The sequence below is a fragment of the Gobius niger genome (genome assembly GCF_951799975.1).
Source record: "Gobius niger genome assembly, chromosome: 2".
Classification (NCBI taxonomy): Eukaryota; Metazoa; Chordata; class Actinopteri; order Gobiiformes; family Gobiidae; genus Gobius; species Gobius niger.
Window position 1 is genome coordinate 16,688,081 of NC_136853.1, and position 20,860 is coordinate 16,708,940.

A 20,860-nucleotide genomic window follows, 5' to 3' on the forward strand; every position below is an offset into this window, starting at 1 on the left:
ACACATGGATCTCGCAGGCTCTACTAAAAAAGAATAACTTCACTGTGGAGATTAAAGCAGCTTAGTTTAACTTTACCATTCTTAATGTCTAGAATTTTTTATAATCGTGATTATTGAAGCTGCAAAAAGAGGCCCCAGTGTACATATCATGGCACTTATAATTGTTACTTGTAAACAGATGGAGCCAAAACCAGATGTTCACACTTGGTCCACTTGATGTAAACCCTGATGCACTTTCTTGGAAAATCTGCTTTGCATTTTGGACAAAGTGTATTAAAAGCACACCAGAGTTTTCGAACCAAAACCAATGAATAAACTAAACTAAAGCAATTGAGTTTAAAATGGCATCGGGAAATTATATAATCATACATGCAGCTCGCAGGACATTAAAGACAGAAATGAAAATAAAATACAGTTCCCTGTTGGCCTCAGTAAGTTTAGTTTGTTTGACAAAGCTCAATGTAAACTCAACAACCAGTAAGCCTGAACACAACGTAATACCAAATTAATAGGCCTACTTCAAAACATATTTTAATTATCACAATTAAAATATACTATAAAAGCAAACCAGTTCACTGACGTAACAAAACTCACAGTAAAATCCCGATACAAAAACACAAATAACTTCACAGAAGTCAGCAACACACAAATAAAAAGAGAAAAATAAATATTGACAAAAAAACAAAAACATATATACATTTTGCAGTAACAGTATTTTTGATCTTATAAAAAAATGACATATATTGTTTCTGGGACTGAAATTATATCTGATTCCAGTGCAAGGGCATGTAACTATGAACATAGATTAATTATTTTAGTACAAAAACATTGTATGAAAAAGCTTTGTTTTTTTACACATTTAATTATATTCAATTTAACTTAATTCTAATAATAATGCCAAAATGGACTCAAGGGATTAGTCCCATGACTATAGTGGCAGTCAACATGACTAAAAAAGACACAGATGTGTTTCACTATGAAAATAAAAGCCCTCTGTCTAACAGCCTGACGACATGAATCCAGGCTGTCTAAATATGCAATGCAAATGCAAGACAAATTTCACACGACAATAATTCTATTGTACACATTTATAGGAAGTGCAAAGAGCAGCAATACTACCAGTGCAGTTTCACGTTTGTATTTGTGTAACTAGTCGTGCAAGCTAGCTTTCATCAAGTGTTAATAGGGGATTTACTGTTGCCAGCTAAATATTAAAAGCAATCTGTGTGCAGCTGATAGTCTAGTTTAATGGTTAAGTCCTCAACGTCGTATGTTTGACTCCAAGCTCCAACAATTTGCTCAATGTCTCTCCCTGCTCTTCACCCCCTTTCACTCTGTGCTATCTGTCCAATAAGGCCTAAGGGCCTAAATGTTATTTTAAAAAAGAGCAATCTTACTAATCAGGGCATACTGAAAGGCACTTTTGTGCAGGATTGGCCTTAATAGTTTTTGTTCAAATCTTTTGAGTCCTTAGAGACAAAGGGTGAGAAACAAATCTGAATTTATAACGTCTAAAGTTTCAACCTTTTAGCTTCCATTTAGCAACACCTCAGTCATTGGCATTTCAGGACAAGTACAGGAAGAAGTGTCACCCAAAACTGGAGGTCCAGCTCTGAGCATTAATTTTTCCACACTCAAACCTCCACATACTAACCCACCGGGCGAAATAGACTTCCTGGAGGAAACAAAAAGAAAGCAAAAATATAGTAATAAGGAAGACAGACAAACAGAAGAGTAGAGTACTCAAGCAAACATGTTAATGAATAAAACAACTCAACAAGAGTCACCTAAAGGCCATTTTCTTCTGCAGAAGAATATCCATCTTGTCAGGTGAAGAGATTTCAGTTTGCGGTGGTTCCTCAGCAGGGGATGGGAGCAGTGGTGAGGGGCAGGAGGCCGCCAGGAGGTGGGTCTGGGGGGAGGCGAGGTCTACTGACTCCTGAGAAACAGATGACAAGAAAGAAATGTTTTTGTGTTCTGTTAAAAGTATGCCATAAATAATGGTAAAATGGCAACTGGTCTCAATTTACTTGTTCTTTTCAATCATTCCTAGGAGAGTACCCCCAGATTCCTCCACAGGTCAATAAGTTGTCCAGAACTATAGTAGTATTCATTGGAAGTGGAGCTTAGTGATTAATGCTGTGAGACAATGAATAAACAAGTAGCCTACTGTCTATTGTTGCAAATTATTTTATTACGCATTGCTTATTGCACTTTAAATTAGCTGCTTTTTTTTTTTACTTTAAATATATTAGCTGCTTCCTTTTTTTTTAACTTTAATTTCTGACCCTTTTTATTGGCCCATGCTGCTATTGCTACTAGTTTGCATTTCCTTTGTATAGCATCCCTCCCTCCCTCCCTCCCTCCCTCCCTTCCTTCCTTCCATTTTTCTATTAACTTAATATGGACAAAGCGATCACATTGCACAAACCAGATGCATTGCTTTAAAGTGTTATAGCGCATGTGCTCATTTTAAACACCTGTCCACAGAGGCCTTTTAGGTTACAATGGATTAAACACATATTTTATCCAGCAAAAGACATGGTACATTTTAAACATGGAAACAAGTCTGGCCCGATTCTGCATACATTCACTCCCACTCCATTCTGCGGCCCGCTGTTATGTATCACTCTCACCACTCCCCTCCTGGACAATCAAACCAGTTTGCGGGACATAAGAACTCTTAAACACCTAACACCTATGGGAGTATTGTGTGAACTGTTTGAAGCACTAAAGGAACCGTGTGCTTTGATTGAATTAAATTAAACGGTTAATAGGTTCCTTTATATATATATATATATTTGTATCTTTACACTGAATGGCCATTCACTTCAATGTATTCACAACAATTGTCCTTCATTGTTTGTTTGTCGATTATCTTACACCTACCAAAAAGCAATTTACAGTCTCTGCCTCCTCTCTCCGAGTCAATACTTGATCTTCTGATCATCGGCCCATAATTTGTCAAAATCCTAGTCTTTGCTATTGGTATGTAATGTATCATATTGTTTATAGCTTTTCTGCTCGTACTTACTTCGCACTGAAGCGTACTATCAACACAGGTGCTAAAAGGGTGCAAACTGAAAAATAAAATTAGCTATTTAGTTTGCATGTTGAACTTAATTTGATGTTGCCTGTCTTGCATAATTAAGGCCCTAAATCTGATATGTAAATAAGACATTATTATTATTAATTACTTGTCGTTGATCCACCTTTGCACGTGCTACTTGCTTTGCACATGAGCAAACGCTTGGTAAATTACCCCCTAAGTGTTCTCTTCATTTACAGTATATGCAGCATACTGGCTACACAACATTTCACACATCTTTGAATAAGAAAATAGTGTCGTCTTGACTGCCCAGGTTACTAAAAATCCACATACTGTGATGTAATACCAGAAGAACATGTATTACCTTACAGTACATTATTTACTGCAATATTTTGATAAAGCTCTTTCACTACACACAATAAACACAAGGCTAAGTGCATCAACTCTTGGTCTACCCTTAATTCTTACACTATCTTGTGACTTGACATCCTGCTGGTCCATGTCCCCCATGTCAAGAGCACATAATTCCAACTCGATGTCCCGGTCAGGCTCTGATTCACTCTCACAGAGTCGCTCTTCGTCCAGGACATACCCAGTCTGACAAGTGCGCTGTTCAGGCACTAAATTCTCCCCAGTGTCTACAACGGTCTGCTTGCCTCTTAGATCAGTTGAAGAAAACCGGTCCCTAAAAACAAAAACAAACCAAAGTTTTAATAGAAAAGTGAAGATATGCCACAATGCAGAAAGTGTACCTGTCTGGAAAACTGGAGTGGCTGGAAGAGTTTGATCCTCTGGAGTCCCACTTGTAGTCATTGTGGTCGAGATGGGAGTTGTAGTCTGTTTGGTGACAGACAGCAATAGGTAAATGAAAAGGTTTATGGGAAGGTTATGCATTTTTAGTTGTTTATAGGTATTGCATCTGTATTTGTTTCATAGACCAATCAATAGTCGTCTTTGGGGTACCTGTATCTTAACCTGGAAAACCCCAGATTTAAATTACAGAGCAAATGGCATTAGCACAGTAATATACATTTTGGAAGGCTTTGGTTTAAACTGTTTGGGATGAAGACTGACTTTTTTTGGGGTACTTGTTGCTGACTGAATTGTGCACACCTCGCTATGGTTTTAAAACATAACTAAATGACAAGCAACTAAATATTAAGTTTTAAAAAATGAAAAGTTTGTAAATCTATAGCAGCATATCTCGTGTTTTTCCTCTATTGCTGAGTGGTTAATGTGTATTAATAAAATGACATGTTGTCGTAAACGTAAAACCTACCTGCTCGCGACAATAAAACCTCTGGTCTGAAATACCAGTGGATTTGAAAATTCAACAACAATACAGTCGTTGCAGCACAAGGTTACCTGACTTGGATAAGATCCCTATCATCCCCTGCCGGCAACAGTGGAGAATGGATAATCTTCAAACTGAGCTGAATGGGGGTCCACTAATACTCATTCAAGATAACTGTGATGTCTTGCCTCTGAAGTTGATGGCTGTGGTGCTGGCACTGCCATAGCAGGCGGTGGCTTGGACTGGGTCAGTGGTGTGGTAGCCAGTGCGAGCGGCTCGAGAAATGGCCCCCCACTTAGAGATAATGGGTCCCTCGCTGAAAGGAATTATTGGGTCTTCATCTTTGAGCCGACAGTAGTGATCTAAAGAATGCAGCCATGGCTTTGCTACGCTGTTAACACTGCAGCCACTCTCATCGTTCATCTTCTACAGGGAAAAAGAACACCACATGTACAAAGAGTAGAAATGAATGCAAATCTTCGAGAAAAAAAAAGTGCATTAGTTCCTCACCACATGTTCAGTGCAGGAGTGGGCAGATGTGTGTGTGAGAGACTCAGGCTCAAAGGAGCTGAGGCAGGGGCTGATGGAGCCACAGGACCAGGGAGAGTAGTGAGACAAACTTTCTTCCCCTCTGAAGCGACAGTCCATACAAGGACTTCCCCTTCCCTCCACATGCTGGAACACATCATTAAAATATTAGGGCATGTGTTACCTGAAATAGATTTGTCTTGATTGTCAATACCGCAACAGGCATTATTGTTTTTCATACACAATACAAACACTTCATCTATCAACATCTTTAGATTCATATTTAGAGGCCATTTTGAACAAAACAAAAAATGTGACACGTGACTAAACACTAGTGATGTTATGATACGTAAAGCAAAATTTAAAACAACATTTGATGTCTCCATTCTTCTGTGCTTGTGTAAATCTGCGTCATTATTATCTCTTTAAGTGGTTGGTGATTACACCCATGTGCCTAAGTGAGTTTAACAACCCATGCCCCCACTTCCTTCAGGCTTCCAGAAGAATGAAGCAATAAATAACCATGGATCTAGGATATGACCACAGTGCAATAGTGAGCTCAAATGACACACACGCACACGCACACGCACACGCACACGCACGCACGCACACACACACACACACACACACACACACACACACACACACACACACACACACACACACACACACACACACACACACACACACACACACACACACAAACACAAAGCACTTCTTCAATTACACAAATTAAATAATCTTAATGATCTTTGATGGGGTTTACTTTGTCGCCACTTGTTAAATGTTCAGAGTGTGACAGCCCGAGGATGCACAAATACACTCATCGCTCTGCCCACAGACATCAACACATCTACTGCTATAAAATCTTCCCTCACAGTTGCTAGGCAACTATTCTCATCTTAAATAGCATTGGACGCAGCAATTACACAGGCACACTAGGGACACACAGAAAAGTAATGCATTTAAAATAATTGTAAACTATATTTTTTTCATCTGTTGAACATCATGCACTGTAGTGCTATGTATAGGCTTAATTAGCTGTGTGGCTTTTTACCTTGGTTCCAAAATTAACTGTGAAAATAGGGGAGGTTTGTGATGGCTGGTTGGCACTGTGATGGTGGTGGTGGTGGTGGTGATGATGAGCCCACTGCTCCTGTTTCCCTCTGAACAGATTCTCGTAGCCCAGAGGAACACGTCCATAGTCCTGATTGGGGATGCAAAAACATGGAATCTCAATATAGTGAAGACAGCTTTATTAATTTCGTTTTTTTGTTTGTACATCCATCAATTTTTTCTGCTTTATTGTGGCTGGGGTTGCAGAGGCAGCAGACTGAACATAGATGTACAGACTTTAGAAGCCTTTCTCCAGCTCTTCTTGGGGGATTCTGAGGCGTTCCAAGGCCAGCTGAGAGACATTGTGCCCCCATCGTGCCTCAGTATTGCCCGAGGGCCTCCTCCTAATGGGACACCCAGGGAGGCGACCAGGAGGCATCTGGAACAGAGTCACCTCAACTTGCTCCTCTTTATGTGAAGGAGCAGTGGCTCTACTCCTCCTCCTCACCCTATCTCTGAGAGAGCCACCCTGCAGAGGAAACTCATTTCGATTGCTTGTATCCTTGATCTTGTGAAAATGACCCAGATGTCAGGACCATAGGTGAGGGTAGGCACGTAGATCGAAGGGTAAAACAAGAGCTTTGCCTTTCAACTCAACTCCTCCTTCAGCAGAATAGACCAATACAGCGACTGCATCACTGTAGACGCTGCACCGATCCACCTGTCAATCTTACACTCCATCACTCCCTATCGGTCGGATTCTCCTATTCCGCACCCTGGCATTGACCTTACCGGGGAGGGGGAGGAATGTGAACCCCTGTAGTTATAACACACCCTGCAGTCCCCCTTCTCAAAAAGAGTCCAGACCGCCATGCGATGATGCACAGGCGTGTCAAAAAAGACAGTCCTACAACACCCAGAGACTTAACTCAGAACGGATCTCATCATCTCCACAAGCTTGTTTGTTTTGTTTATTTTCATGTGTTGCATAATTTCTCTTCTTTGCTCTATTCATGTTTGCAACACTGGTAAGAATTATATTGTGAGTAGGATAGAAAGAGTAAGGGAGGCAGAGCCATATTTGGGTGAGGAGTGGGCGGATGGTGGAGGCGGCTACAGCTACACTGCAGTGCTGGGGATGGCAGTAAAGGTAGAGGTGAGAACATGTGGGAGGGAACAGAAAGAGAAACATTGAATCACATACTGTGACAACTACTCCACCATCTTAGAAAATATCTCTTATCATATAATAATGAAACAGATATGCCAAATTAATCTGTGCATATTGAAAAACAAAAGCTCACATTTTATTAAATCAATTAAAGAAAGCTCAAAGTTGCATATTTAAGAGAGTGCATATGATAATAATAATACCAAATAAGTACTGGTGCTGGTTTACTCACCCTGTGTACCGCTCGGTGTTCAGCTCCAGAGCAGTAGTTACTGTCTAAAGAGTTGAATCTCTCTCTGAGTGGAGGCTGATAGACAGATGAATGCAGCACCTCTGGGGGGAGCGAGTTACTCCTTGCATCTTCTCTGTGGTACAGCTGTAATAACAACAGACAGAGTACAGCATAGCGATTAAAGGAACGTACAAGGTGCAATTATCATGGGCAAACATCGTTGAGAGCACAAAGTGATTGGACAGCTCCAACCCCAGGGGTATGAACACGGACTCCCGCCATGACTGCCTCTTGTGGGAATCCTTGTCTTAAGTAAGGAGGGGCCACAAGTTGTGTTCAACCAATCGGAGAATCAGAGAGCAAAGAAGTTGGAAAGAGAGCTGGAAGCCCCTTTACCTCCATCTACATACCGTCTCTTCCCAATAAGTATGAGCAGCCTTCACAACTCTGCTTTGAAGAATGGTCTACATGTGTCAAACGAAAAACGAGATAGGAAAAAAGACAGCGCTTACCTGTGGCCTCCACACCCTCCTGCTGTCGTAGAGAGGGGCATAAACGCCATGAGGAGGAGCCAGCGAGCCATATGGAGGCTGACCCGGGTGGCCGTGGAAAGTCGGGTGGCTTATTAGGTCTCTTCGTTGATGTTGCGGGTACCCAGGTGATAGAGAAGAGGGTGGCTGTGGGTTCTGACGGTCAATGGGGAAGGAAGAGGGTGGAGATTCCAGTGAAGGCGGAAGAGAAGATTCCGGGACGTTTGAAGAACGAAGGAATCGAGCCATGCAGGTTTTGTGAGGACCATGAAGGGTAGAAGGGTAGAAAGAGCCTGCTGGAGATGAACGGTAAAGATCAAAACTGGATAACAAAAATATTTTATTTTATTTTTTCATCATACAAATTATTGTTAGTATTTTTAGAGGCCATATTGCACTGTTTTTCACACTTTGGAATGAAAGGACACAATAAAGATTGAACTGAAGACTAAAACCACAAATCGTTTTTACATTGGCAAACAATTTCTATCATTTTGAAACTGACAATAGTTTTTCTTTTCAGAAATTCAACCTTCTTTGACCAAAAATATTTTCACAATTATTTTGTGCACAATAAGTTGAAATGGGGGGTAATCATATTTCTTCTACTCACATGCTGGTTGAAACTGGGGAGAGTCAAAGGGTGAATGGGCTGAATCTTGATAGTACAGCTCAGAAACTTGAGAAAGGTGTTGGGCACGTGTCAGAAAAGGACTGTGTTTGGGAACTCGGCAACTATCATCAGAACATCCAGCCGTGCTCAAGGGAGAGATGGGTGAGGAATGGGTCACAGGAGTGCTCGGAGGGGACATGGATATTCTGGGAAGCAAAAAAAAAGAAGCGTATGAAAAGAGTGTGTGAAGAACTATTTGTACTGACTGACTGACTGACGGACGGACGGACAGAGAGGCAGCTGGCAGCGGCATTTCCGTCAGACAACCCCAGGGTAGCTACGCTACGAATAGTATCTTACAACCAGATATGGAGATTGATTCAAAGTAAAGCATATCGGACTGGGAAAAGTGCAAATGTATCTCTAATACCATAGAATCTAGACAATTTTTAAGACTGCATGCTGGATTATCCTTACTGTTCTGTTGATCCAGACGGTGCCCTGGTGGTGGCACACAGCCCATTGGACCCATAGGCTGCACTGGACCCATTTGGCACCGCTCTCTTGATGTCATCCATCGTGTCCCCCCCTCTGGAGATGAGCAGAGGGTGTCCGAGGTTCGGCACTCCTGTTACTGCAGTGTCTCCTGAACACTTGGAGCCCTGACATGCTGCCGCTGGTAGGTCTGAGCCCTCAATGGTAAAAGTCTTCCCCAGAACCCCCTGCGCTACGTGAAGGGAACGGTTTAGGCTGCCACTTTTTTTGTTCTTGAGACGGAATCTGCAACAAATAATGTGACATTAAATATTATACAACAAGCTGAAGAGAAAGTTCTAATGATAAAGGCAGAATACGTGTCTTGGTTTTTTAAAACGGTTTGGGGGAAACCAGAAAATTGTGTAATCTGTTAATCAGTTTGGCGACTGTTAAAATTGTACATTTCAATTTATATGCTATTTTGTACAATTAGTAAAGAGTGCATTAGAGCTCACTTACTTCTCCAATTCATCCTGAGTATGTGCAAATGTACAGTTAGTTCCTCGGGGGCAGCCCCCCTGTTGACGTAGATCTCGGCACATACTGGTCTTGTACTTGCTGTTAGTCTGAGGCTGCAAAAAATACATACAACAGCTTAAGAGGCTTTTCTTTATTTCTTTATTTAAGGATCCCCAGTCGTCTTTACCAAAGCAAAGACTACTCTACCTGGGGCCATTCTCTATGATGGGCCAAACAAAAATATCACAAACTGCGGTTAGTGTCTCTATTTGTTGATGAAATGATCAAATTCAATCATGTTTTGACCACACATGTTGTTGTCAATATTAATTCCTGTGTTATTACTTTCCTACATCCATTAAAAAGTTTTGTGTTCCCACTTTTGGCTGTCTGTCGTGTTATAATTTAAATGAATAAACTGTTTCCGCCTCTCCATTCCTCTCTACCTGCTTGGTCCGCTACATCAGAAATGGTTCAACTATAGCTCGGTACAACGCATGCATTATCATTTCAATAACATTAGGTCTCTTTTTTGCATACCTGAGGAGCATCATGGCTCTTCTTACTGAAATTCTGTATGAATTCAACAAGTCCATGAACCACTTGTTTTACGGCTAACATGACACTTTCCAGCTCCTCCCATGATGGCGGTGGTGCATCTGTGCAGAGATAAAAGAGCGGTTTAGGCCGTGATATAATATGTCCCGTAACTATGTCATGCATAATAACACAAATGTAATCATAACAACAGAACATACACAATGCTTCACAGACAAACCTGGGTTGTGGTCTATGTAAGCAAGTAGGTCCAGGTTTGGTCTCAGACTGGTGAGGTTAGACGGATCTCCTGTCCTTTGCAGAACAATTGTCAACTCCTGTACACTTTTTGCAAATGACTCTGGAGACTGCAACTGAAAGTGTGGAAATGAGAGGGAATTTAGTCCCCAAAATATCACTGTCCACTACACTGCAGACCACCAGAAGACGATGCAGACCCTAGCTTACGATTACAAGTACTTAGGAGCTCAGCAGGAGCATCCCTTAAAGGAAAGGTTCACAGCTCTCATTCTCTACCATCGTAGTTGCTGTTTCAAGGGTGGTGCAATGTGCAGAATACTGTACCTTATCTATGATGGACTGCATGTGCGATTTGTGAACCAGATCTCCATACAACAGTGAGGACCACTGCTCGGGTGAGATGCGCAGTCCTGCTTCCATGGCAATGTGTACTATCTGAGCATCGTGTTCTCTTCTGAGTGACTCGTAAGTTCTAAACTCTTCCTTCAGCTGCATCAGGGAGGAGTCTTCATCACGCTTAGTCACCTGAAGGTTTGGAGAAAGAGATAATAAGTTATGCTAATTACAAGGGGTGCACACTGTAATCATGTGACGCATATTTTCCCTGTAATTAGTCTGCTTAAGCAACACAGTTTATTTACTGTTATGCACTTCTAACTTGAATAAAAGTAGTTTGACTGAGTTCACACTTCTAACAATCTGTGTTCTGTTTCAGTCATTTCGACATTCAACTGAACAGATAGTTTATTAATCATGATTATTTATATTCATTATATTAGAATTCTTATAGTTAATAAGATGATTGATTCATAAATAATATTTCTGAGCCCTACGGTCTATCTGACAAGGCCCAATTTAGACTGATATAGTAGAAAGTAGGTGTTTCTTAGCCTGTCATCCAAGTTAGTCAAGTTAAGGTTTAACAAAGAAGTTAGATCTTAAATAAATAGCTCTAGTTTCAGTTCACATTCCATGTTTTGTGTGAGGACTTACTTTACCTTGAAACAGGACGCTCTGTACAACAGCTGCACCACGTGGCCGATGCTGGTTTTGGAGGCTTGTGGGAACCGGGCTTCCAGTTTTTGCACCACAAACAGAACCAATACCTTCCTGGACAAAGCAGAGCCATCCTCTAGGGCCAACAGAACGAGCTTCAGGCCGTCCTCCTGCATAGCTGCCAAGTGTGAGTGAGAGAAACATTAGGATCTATGAAGGCATTAAGCGACAAACAAGCCGTTGATAAAGAAGGCGTCCTCAGACTTTAGATGAACTCATAGTTTTATCATAATGAGAAATTGTTTCTCAGTCAGAATCTGCCCTATGAGTAATCATCACAGGACACCAGCTGCCAACGTCAACCATCACAAAGCACTTTGAGATATTTCATTTGCTCTAAAAAGACAAAACTGCACTGGCTCATGTAGATCCAGAGTTTTGGATTATCAGATTTCTGTAGTGAAAATAAATGCATCACATCTGATTATTGAGTTATCTGATAACTTCAGCTATCTGATTTTTCTGACTATGTAAACGTAGCCAGTGATGCTTGTCTTACCCGGCCCGAGAAACTGGCACCCCCGCGCCCTGACAGCAGCCCACAGGTTGGCAGACAGCTGCTGTGGATTCTGATGCTGCAGGATGAGTTCTGTCACAGTGCGTTCACCCAGAGAGCGGCCCGCCCTCACTGCCCGCACTCGACCCTCCTCCTCCACCAGCTGACAGTTCACCAGGGTCACCAGCTTCCTTTGCATGGGCCGACTCAGCACGCTCGTGCTCATAACACCTACGATAAAGAAGAACATCTATGTATCATTGATGAAACGCATCTTGTTTTTCGCCCTTGAAATCAGATAATAAATCTCAATATGTTTCTTTTTCTAAGTGAAAATAATAGGCTAATGATAACACGCTTTTCAAGACTGTGTTAGCAGGTTTCTCAAAGCACCACTGTAGTGGCCCCAATGGGCAGCTGTGGCTACAATAGTTGCTTATCACCACCACTGAGTCTGATGTGAATGAATAATGAATTCATTCACATCAGACTCAGTGGTGGTGATAAGCAACTATTGTAGCCACAGCTGCCCATTGGGGCCACTCACACACTCTCTTTCATTTTGGCCTATTGTACATGTTTTTTAGTAGTAGGAGAATATGGAGTACCCGGAGGAAACCTACGCAGGCATGGGGAGAACATGCAAACTCCGGGACCCAGGACCAAGCACTAACCGCTGCCCACTGTGCCACTCAAATAATTGTTCTATGGACAATACTTTTAACTCGGCAAATATAAATTACTTAAATTGAGATAAAATATATTATACTACACGTTTCCATTCACCAAGATATTGCTGAAATATTATGAAGTTAAATTCATCAAAAGCAGCTCAGCGCAGCTTCGAACGGCAGGAACAGACATCCTGAGGAGGGCGGCTCTTAACACGGCCACACTCCCGAACAGGAGTCACTATGTGGGCAGCGCTTTGGCTTCACTGAACACGCGGGTTTAAAGAATAATATAAGTAAGGATTAAGCAATGAAGAGCCATGCATTATACAGTTATAATGCAGGACGCAAAGTGCATTAAAACTGTATAATGCACGGCTCCGAGTTGTTTAATCCACTCATGGTTCCACAAACTGAAACTGTTCATTTGGGCCTGTTTGTTTCTTTTAAAGTCATGGGCAGGAGTTATTTAAGCTGAAGCTAGTTCCACCTCAATTGTTTGTTGTTACTATGGAAACAGCCACAGTGGAGTGTTGCTGGACAGATAATGCACGCCAGATAGCAGTGGAATTCTCAGTGACCATGGTATAATCAAATTTATAACGTTGAACTTGGTTTGGAACAGCGTGGACAGCTGCGGCTTATAGACCAGTGCGGCCTTTACACTGTATGTAAACAAAAAATATCTTGCTCAATAGTCCGGAATTTACGATACGTGTTTTGCAAGGTTTTAAGAGCTCTTACATCAGTAGCCATGACCAGAAATTTTAACCCGTGAATAAAATGATGTGTGGCTGAATAACATTTGTACATGTACAACAAACAAGTCACAAGCAGAGTATTATATTTTCTTTCTTGTTTTTTTTTTTTAAGTACCTTTGATCCCAGCGATAGGTTTTAGGTAGAGTGCGAGCTCCTCCACACACACTCGGCACACCTCATAGTGCTTCACCTCAGTAGCATTGTTCAAGCTCAATAGTCTTGCATCTGGTACCTGAAGCACATGCACACACATGTCAGTATGCAGTGTATGCTATAGGCTGTTTAGAGTCATTATACGATTGAATCTGTATGACTAAATGAAAAGCTGAGTCTCGTGACTTCTGTGATGCATCAACAGTATATTGCTTGTTAAAGCAGTACTAAGTAACTTGTTTACTTTAATAAATCCTTTTTGTAGTTCCTCTGGTGGTAATAAGTGTTGATGGGAGAATTGGAGGGTCTTTCATCTCCCCCTTGTGTCTCTGACCAGATAACCACACTTGCAGCTGTCCTGCACCATGCCGGAGGCCCCAGCACACACTAATAGAATCACGAAGAAGAAGCTTACAGGCTAACTGTCAAAGCTAACTGCGGGCTAGCACCACTTAAACAGTATTTACAACCAAGGTTGAGTGAAAAAAAATTATCTCCATTGTGGAGATTGGATGTGCAATATCCCTCTCTCCCTTTGCCTTTTCTGTCAGCGTAGTATTTACTCTCACGGACAATTAATGAGTAAAATTCATGCTACGAAACTTGCAGTGACGCTTATGGCCTCTAGGGGCATGAGTTACTTAGTGCTGCTTTAATATCATTCAAATGAAGCTCACTGTTTTAACAGTTGTTCCTCACCTCTGCTCCGAGCAGCTGCAGCAGGGCGCAGTTGACTGGCAGCAGGTCGATGTCTGTGTTGATGGGTGTCTGGTCAAAGGGGCAGGCCTTGCGGTGCAGCTTGTGTAGACAGGTCTTGCACACTGTGTGGGAGCAGCCCAGGCTGATGGGCTGGTGACCGCTGCTGTCAAACTCATTGTAGCAGATGGGACAGGACAGAAACTCCGTCCACTGAGCGGCCTGCACAGGCATCCTGCCGCCACCCCACAGGAGCAGGCAGCCAGCTCAGAGGGAGCTCATGCCCACCCCAGGTCTGAAGACAGCCCTTCAAGCTCCAGTCTCCACTAGTGTCAAAATAAACAAACAAATGTGTTATACTTTTTTGGGCTGTAAATTTAATCTTGTTATACTGTATATAGGCGACTGTATCAACATTCAACGACATTATTGCTCCACACTGTAGCAAACAGTGCTGTGCTCAATAAATTGTTCTAGAGTAATTGACAATATGCACATCATAATGAGGCATCTGTATCATGAAGGTTATGCAAATAATATTGAAAGATCTATATGTAATATGTTTGTTTGACCATTGGCTTTATTCAGATAAACCCCATGCACACTAAATATTCAAGGCTTAACTTGCAGAGTAAATTCAACATAATAAAGACCTCCATTTAGTGCACCTATAAGATCCTTTTTCTAAAGATTCATCCGCATGTATTTTGTTATGGAAACTGTGTCAGGGTATACTTCGGTCGAGATACGTATTGTATTGTGAAGATGACGGCAATAGCTAGTAGCCTGCCACATCTGACATTATTTTGCAAAGTAAATTGTATACAGTACTTAACTCAAGCACATGCTTCTTAAGCTCAAACGGATCTTTTGGCTCTGCAAACCACAGGCCTTGAACTTGTACTTAATGTTTTGAAAACTTAACATTCTCAGCCGCATTAAAAGACAGAATAGAAGATTGGAGCCGACAAAATACCTTCAGTAACAAACTAAACTTGAAAACATGCGGCCGCCTGCTATCATTTAACTTCCGACAATGCTTCCTCGAATCGCTTTCATGTTAACATTTTTAATTATTTTTAATTAGCTACAACAGCTTCACCAGGCCTTGCATCAAACGCCAGAGTAAGTTTACTAAATTCTGAAAATCACAAACCTTTTACAGAACAATCCCACCTCGTGGACAGCTCCACTTTGAATACGGGTCATATTTTCTTCCATGAGAAGGCCAAATGCAACTATAACAAGTGATGACCTCAATGAGTCATATGAGGAAAAATAAAAGCGTTATTATAATTTTTTTAACTTTCGGAAGTAGCCTCCAGTAGCTTGATGTCTGGGTTGTTCCTTTGGAAGGGATCTTATCATGAATGAGGCTGCCTCAGAGATTGCTGGAGACTTGGGAGGAGCGTAAAAGACTCTGGGACATGTGTTGCGTTAAATCAGAAGCCCCAGTCACACTGACAACCACCTGTTCCTGCACTGAGCAACTGCTGCATCCTGTTTTAACAGGACTCAGAGAGGCACCCACAGGTCAGACCTGCTGTTTTGGAGTTTAAGAGGATCTCAAAGTCTTCCAATCAAAAATAACACTTTAGAAATGCTTTCCAAGAACCAACAGACCAATACCAATATTGTAAGTCCCAAATCCATTTTTTGCCCATGCCCTAAAACCATCATAGTCAAAATGCTTGGTGCTAGGTGATTTTTGTTTATTTGCCAAATGGTGCATGTAGTTTTAAGTACTGTTGTAACAATACAAAACACACGGCGGCACGGTAGCGCAGCGGTTAGCGCCTCCGCTTCACAGCTAGAAGGTCCCGGGTTCGACTCCCACCAAGGACGGGGCCTTTCTGTGTGGAGTTTGCATGTTCTCCCCGTGTCTGCGTAGGTTTCCTCCGGGTACTCCGGTTTCCCCTACCACTAAAAACATGTGCAATAGGTGAATCCTCCAGCCAGGTGATTCTGACCATCAGCCTGGCTCCACATCATGGAGATGGGTCCCCGGGCGCGGCACTGCCGTCGACCACTGCTCCTTACGGGTTGCCCCAGCGGCATCGAAGGATGGGTTAAATGCAGAGGACAAATTTCCCTACGGGGACAATAAAGTTAACAAACAAACAAACAAACAAAACAATCTTCTTTTGCCAAAAGATCGACCGTATTTCTGCAATTACTAGAGAGGAAGAGGAAACATAGCAGTATTTTGGCCACAAGAATATTTCCAATAAAAGCCCAAACAGAGACAAAGATTTTTTTTCCCCATTGTAAAGCAATACATAACAACACACACGAAGATGAGATTAACTAAAAACTCCCGTAAGTCCGTAAGCAGAGGCAGCCCATGTGCATGCACACACCCCAGCCCCCCACATGAGTGAGACAAGTCTTGTGACATCGAGGAGTGGGTGTGTGTATTAGCATAGTGCTACTTTCTTATCAGCCCTTTTGTGTAACAATATTTTTATCATGACATTTGGCATTGAAAGCCGTTTGGAATATTTGGCAGGTACAAACCTGCTTTTCACCAGTAGTTTGGTTTATTTATCCTTGAGAATCACATACAAATAAGGTAGTAGCAGCTTGTCCTCACTGCAGCAGCTTCTAAAGTAGAAGGAGAGCCGCCTGTGGACGCTGACTATGCTCATGCGAAACTTGTGAGCCTCCCACTTTTCTGAGAGGAGGATGAAAAGTACATTGTGTGTTTCCAGCCAACAGTTGGCTCACTCTCATACTGTCAGTCTTGACATCCAGGAGGAGGGTTGTTTCCTTTTTTTCCCTTGAATTTCCTTTGAATGGCCGAAAGAGAGAATGAAGTAGTTTGATGGGATGGCACAGGTGATAGAATGAAGAGCATGACTCTCCAGAAAATCTGTGTCAAGTCTAACTGACAAGGTTAAGAGAACTCTATTTTTGAATATTGACGTTATTTGTTACATTGATCTTAGTGTTTTCCCACAGACACGAAACAAATGCTAGGTGTCTTGGGATTATACTAAAAAGCATGAATCAGTGTGTTGTTACTTGGTACATAATGGAAAGGCCAGCACAACAGAAAGTGTTTGCTGCTGAAGTCCTAATGGCTCAGACAGACTTGGACTGGTATAATCCGTCACAGGGCTCCCATGTGGCCTTGTCATGTAAGGCTTATATCATGTTACAGCAGGTGCTGCCTGGCATCTGCAGATTTATAGAGGGTATGCAGATTATTTCACAGCATGGAAACAGAAGCCAAATGAGTGTCAATGTTGAGTTCTGAAATGAGTTAACATCTGTTGACTCTCTTTGTCCCTAACACTGTAGGTTTTCTTAATTCAAATGATGCAAGGGTATACCCAGTGTTGGGGGGAATCATTGTATGTACTTACAGAACACTGAATACCACTTACCTTGAATATATCTTAAAATATTCCATTACTTTGTAAAGTACTGTATTCTGAATACTATGAATCCTTTCACATAGATGTGCATTATATTCATGCATAAATGTGGCATATGATTAAAAACATGTAGGCTTGTTGGAGCGCATACTATGAACTTATTCACCAGTAATTAGAAACTCAAAAACTTACTTTGAAAATAAATACGAGGAGCACAGCAGGTCACATGACGCACTGTACTCATGTGCCTTGTTTGCATGAACCAAGCAATATAAGGAGATTGTATTTTGAGAGGAGAGACAGATAATTGATTGATTTTACTACGTAACACTGGGCATATAATCATAGGATTATTTTTGTCTTTTATCCTTCATTTAGCAGATAGAAACACAGAGTGGCTCTACTATAAAATGCATGTAACCAACTGATTGTATGGTGAAGGATAAACACCGGCAAACTTCAGTTCAAAACATATAAAACAATAATTTAGAGTCAAATGAAGATGAATCAATGACGTGATTATTACACATGTACATTGAACAAATGAGGTCAAAAGAAACAAACTGAAGGCGACTTCACACTGTTACACAAGCACTCTGTTGTCTTGTCCTGTTAATGCTAAAGCTTGAAGTTTGTGATCATTTACAAAAGAGAAACCAGTCCTCCAGATGTGCATGCTGCATAATATTATACATGCCTCTAATAAAGGTTGTATTGTTATTTGTTAATATCATAGAGCTATTTTCACATGTAGGCTATATGGAATGCAGGCTACACAACAGGTACAACTAATGGAATGGTTGAAAATCTCCTTCCTTTGTGTGAGGCGTTTGGGTGAAGTGTGTCACATCACAATAAAATAAGATTCCCTTCCCTACCTTCATTGAAACAGCATAATACTGTATTTGTGGAGGTCTAAACTACAAGGTTAGCAGGTCACAATTTGACCCCATACAAAGAGGATATTTTTTATTGGTTGCAAAAAAATAAAAAAATAACTGCACTTTTAATTTGTTAAATGTGACCATTCTTATTGCAAATTGATTAATTTGAGATTGATTGTGCAGCCCTAATTTTCACTCCAAAAACCAAAGCTACTTAGGACATCAAATGTTTAAAGGACAATTCAAAATAACTTAAAAGCTTATATATGACACCAAAAAACAAAATTAAGGAACTACATTAACACTATTCACAGACCTCAGAGTTTCATCGAGTTCGGTGATTTCACAGCGGAGGTAAAGGAGGTGAATCATGAACAGAAAGTAACACAGACAGGCCCGTCCTTATTTTGACCACGAGGTTTATGCTGTAAGTGTCCTCACTGCTCCTTTTATCTTGTACAAAGCCTTGTGAGCTAGTAGTTCATGTCTAGTATATGACTTATTTATAAGTTATGTCATCATCACTGAGAGTAGGGGGCACTGGGTGGGATGCAGGGTGCATTTTACAGCGCTGTTGTGATGTTTGATCTGCAGAAAGAGGAGCAGCACAAACACCAGTTATGTAATTTCAACCACCAGTTTGATGCAGCCTTGGAAAATGTTATGAGCATATCCGATTGCCTGTAGCTCAGCCCCTGGTTATTCTGTAACCAATGCTGCTGCAAACGCCACCATCAACTTTATAATCCAGGGCTAAGTTTATTGAAACATGGCCTTGTGGACCAGATTGTAATGAAAAATCAAACTTTATACTTGCCTTGACAGACTGAAAACACTGAAACATGACAATGACAATACAGTTTCAAACCCACACAAACACATTTCATTAAGAAACTGTCATCTTAGCATTTGACTGAATTCAAAGCAGTTGAGCTATAAACATGCTGGTTCGAAACCGAGAGTTCCCATCATAGTCACATCAGTAAAGTCTTTCACTTACAGTAACTCTAGTGGTGCGCACGGATGCGTACTTTAACTCACCAGAGGAAAAGTATAACAGCCGCCTCAATTTGACTTACCTCAGGCTCTCCACTGGAGTACCAGACTGAACATATCCACAGTCATTCTCCAGCACTCATCCAAATCAGGCAAATGTCTTCAGTTTAGTGGCACAGTCTCCGCAGCAAACGCGATCAGAGCCCGAGACATGACTCTCGGCGCTAAAGCGTGACATTTGCACGTTTCAGCGCACAGACAGGTCCCGTAAGTCCAAATTCCAGAGTGAATCCCCCTTCTCCACCACAGTACGTGCAGGTAGAGTCACTCTCACACACCCTCCTCTTGACAAACCAGGATGAGAGGCGCTGGTATCGCTCCGCCAGTGATGGAGTCGGTGCTGCGCGTCGGCACCACACTAGAACCATAGCAAACAGCGCGTCGTCTGCGTTTACGTGCGCTATAGCGGATCAAGCTTCGTTTATTTACATTCAAACGTTTCACTAAAGGATCGTGCGTGATTTTGTGAAACCGGTGAATGGGCACTATTTTAATGTGTTGAGCAAGGATCAAAAAAAGAAAAGATGTAAAGGGGCAATCCGGTGCAAGCCGCTTCTCGAGGCGTGGGCTGCTGGTTTAAAGGAGCAACACAGAGCGGCAGGACAGAAGCAGCGGCAGCCGAGGATGCGCGTCGACAAGTGCACACAGTCTCATCCAAAAACAGTCCTACTCCTGGGTTATCGCGCGCACCTTTTTGTTTCCCTGAATTGAGGTTTTACATTAAAAAAAAAAAATCATATTGCAGGAAAATCCTCAACAATACATTATGTATTTTTCAAATAGCTCTAAGGTCATTTGACCCAGTGACCTCAATCCAAAATAGTCATAGTCCTGGGCTTCCATGCACACCTTTTTCTTTTTCTTGATTTGAGGTTTTTAAATGTAAAAATAATCAACAAAAATACTTCTTTTTTTTTCATTAGTTTTGAGGTCATTTTACCCAGTGACCTCAATCCAATTTATAAAAAAAATAATCCTAGTCCTGGGCTCACGCATCCCCTTCTGTTTGCTTGAAGTTTGTGCATTTTTGAAAAATCACCCAAAATACGTCACTCACCGCAAATCTTCTTTAGTTTACAGTACTAGGGACCTTCTCCTGCAATGTCTCCCCTTAAAGAAGTGTTGCTGGCTGATTTGGTCATTGATCTATTAGCTAGAGCACAATTTCTCAAGTTCAGTTTTCAAATCTACAAGCTTCTCGACTTCTCATTTGAAAGCTAAGACCTGTCGCTACATGTTTTTGTCTCTTTCCCCCCCCCCCCCCCCCCCCCCGTGTTTTTAGTTGTATTTTTTGAATTTTTTTTTGCTTCTTCATCACTTTTTCTCCTTTTTTTCCATCACTTTTTTGTCTCTTTTTAGTTATTTAGTCATCGCTTTTTTTAGTTGTGTTGCTTTTACAGCACGTTTTTGTTGCTTGTAAAAATGCATGTAACATCACC

At 41.5% G+C, this 20,860-nt stretch overlaps 1 protein-coding gene across 3 annotated transcripts; it reads right to left on the bottom strand.

The window, feature by feature from the left end:
• Nucleotides 1-910: 910 nt before the first annotated feature.
• Nucleotides 911-19,763, bottom strand: rc3h2 (ring finger and CCCH-type domains 2). 3 transcript variants are annotated; one of them, XM_079551367.1, is made up of 21 exons: nt 19,445-19,763; nt 15,258-15,339; nt 14,105-14,427; nt 13,367-13,484; nt 11,823-12,050; nt 11,266-11,441; nt 10,592-10,792; nt 10,248-10,380; nt 10,010-10,128; nt 9,470-9,582; nt 8,951-9,253; nt 8,474-8,679; nt 7,843-8,156; nt 7,331-7,474; nt 5,929-6,078; nt 4,854-5,018; nt 4,532-4,769; nt 3,802-3,886; nt 3,518-3,734; nt 1,788-1,939; nt 911-1,675 (listed from the first exon to the last, which is right to left on the bottom strand). In XM_079551367.1, the coding sequence occupies exons 3-21, from the start codon at nt 14,333-14,335 to the stop codon at nt 1,528-1,530; spliced, it is 3,441 nt and encodes a 1,146-aa protein (XP_079407493.1). In that variant the 5' UTR covers nt 14,336-14,427; nt 15,258-15,339; nt 19,445-19,763; the 3' UTR covers nt 911-1,527. The 3 variants fall into 3 exon arrangements, with proteins under 3 accessions (XP_079407493.1, XP_079407494.1, XP_079407492.1); XM_079551368.1 differs by lacking the exon at nt 15,258-15,339 and having other exon boundaries at nt 7,843-8,153; XM_079551366.1 differs by lacking the exon at nt 15,258-15,339 and having other exon boundaries at nt 19,445-19,762.
• Between the last annotated feature and the right edge of the window lie 1,097 nt (nt 19,764-20,860).

What these genes read in the sequence shown, in the direction of transcription:
- rc3h2 (XM_079551367.1), bottom strand. Translation starts at nt 14,335, where the DNA reads ATGCCTGTGCAGGCCGCTCAGTGGACGGAGTTTCTGTCCTGTCCCATC. An exon ending in AGAGCCATGATGCTCCTCAG is followed by an intron (nt 9,583 to 10,009) that starts GTATGCAAAAAA and finishes TATTTTTTGCAG; the next exon opens with CCTCAGACTAACAGCAAGTA. An exon ending in ATGTCAAGTCACAAGATAGT is followed by an intron (nt 1,940 to 3,517) that starts GTAAGAATTAAG and finishes TCTGTTTCTCAG; the next exon opens with GAGTCAGTAGACCTCGCCTC.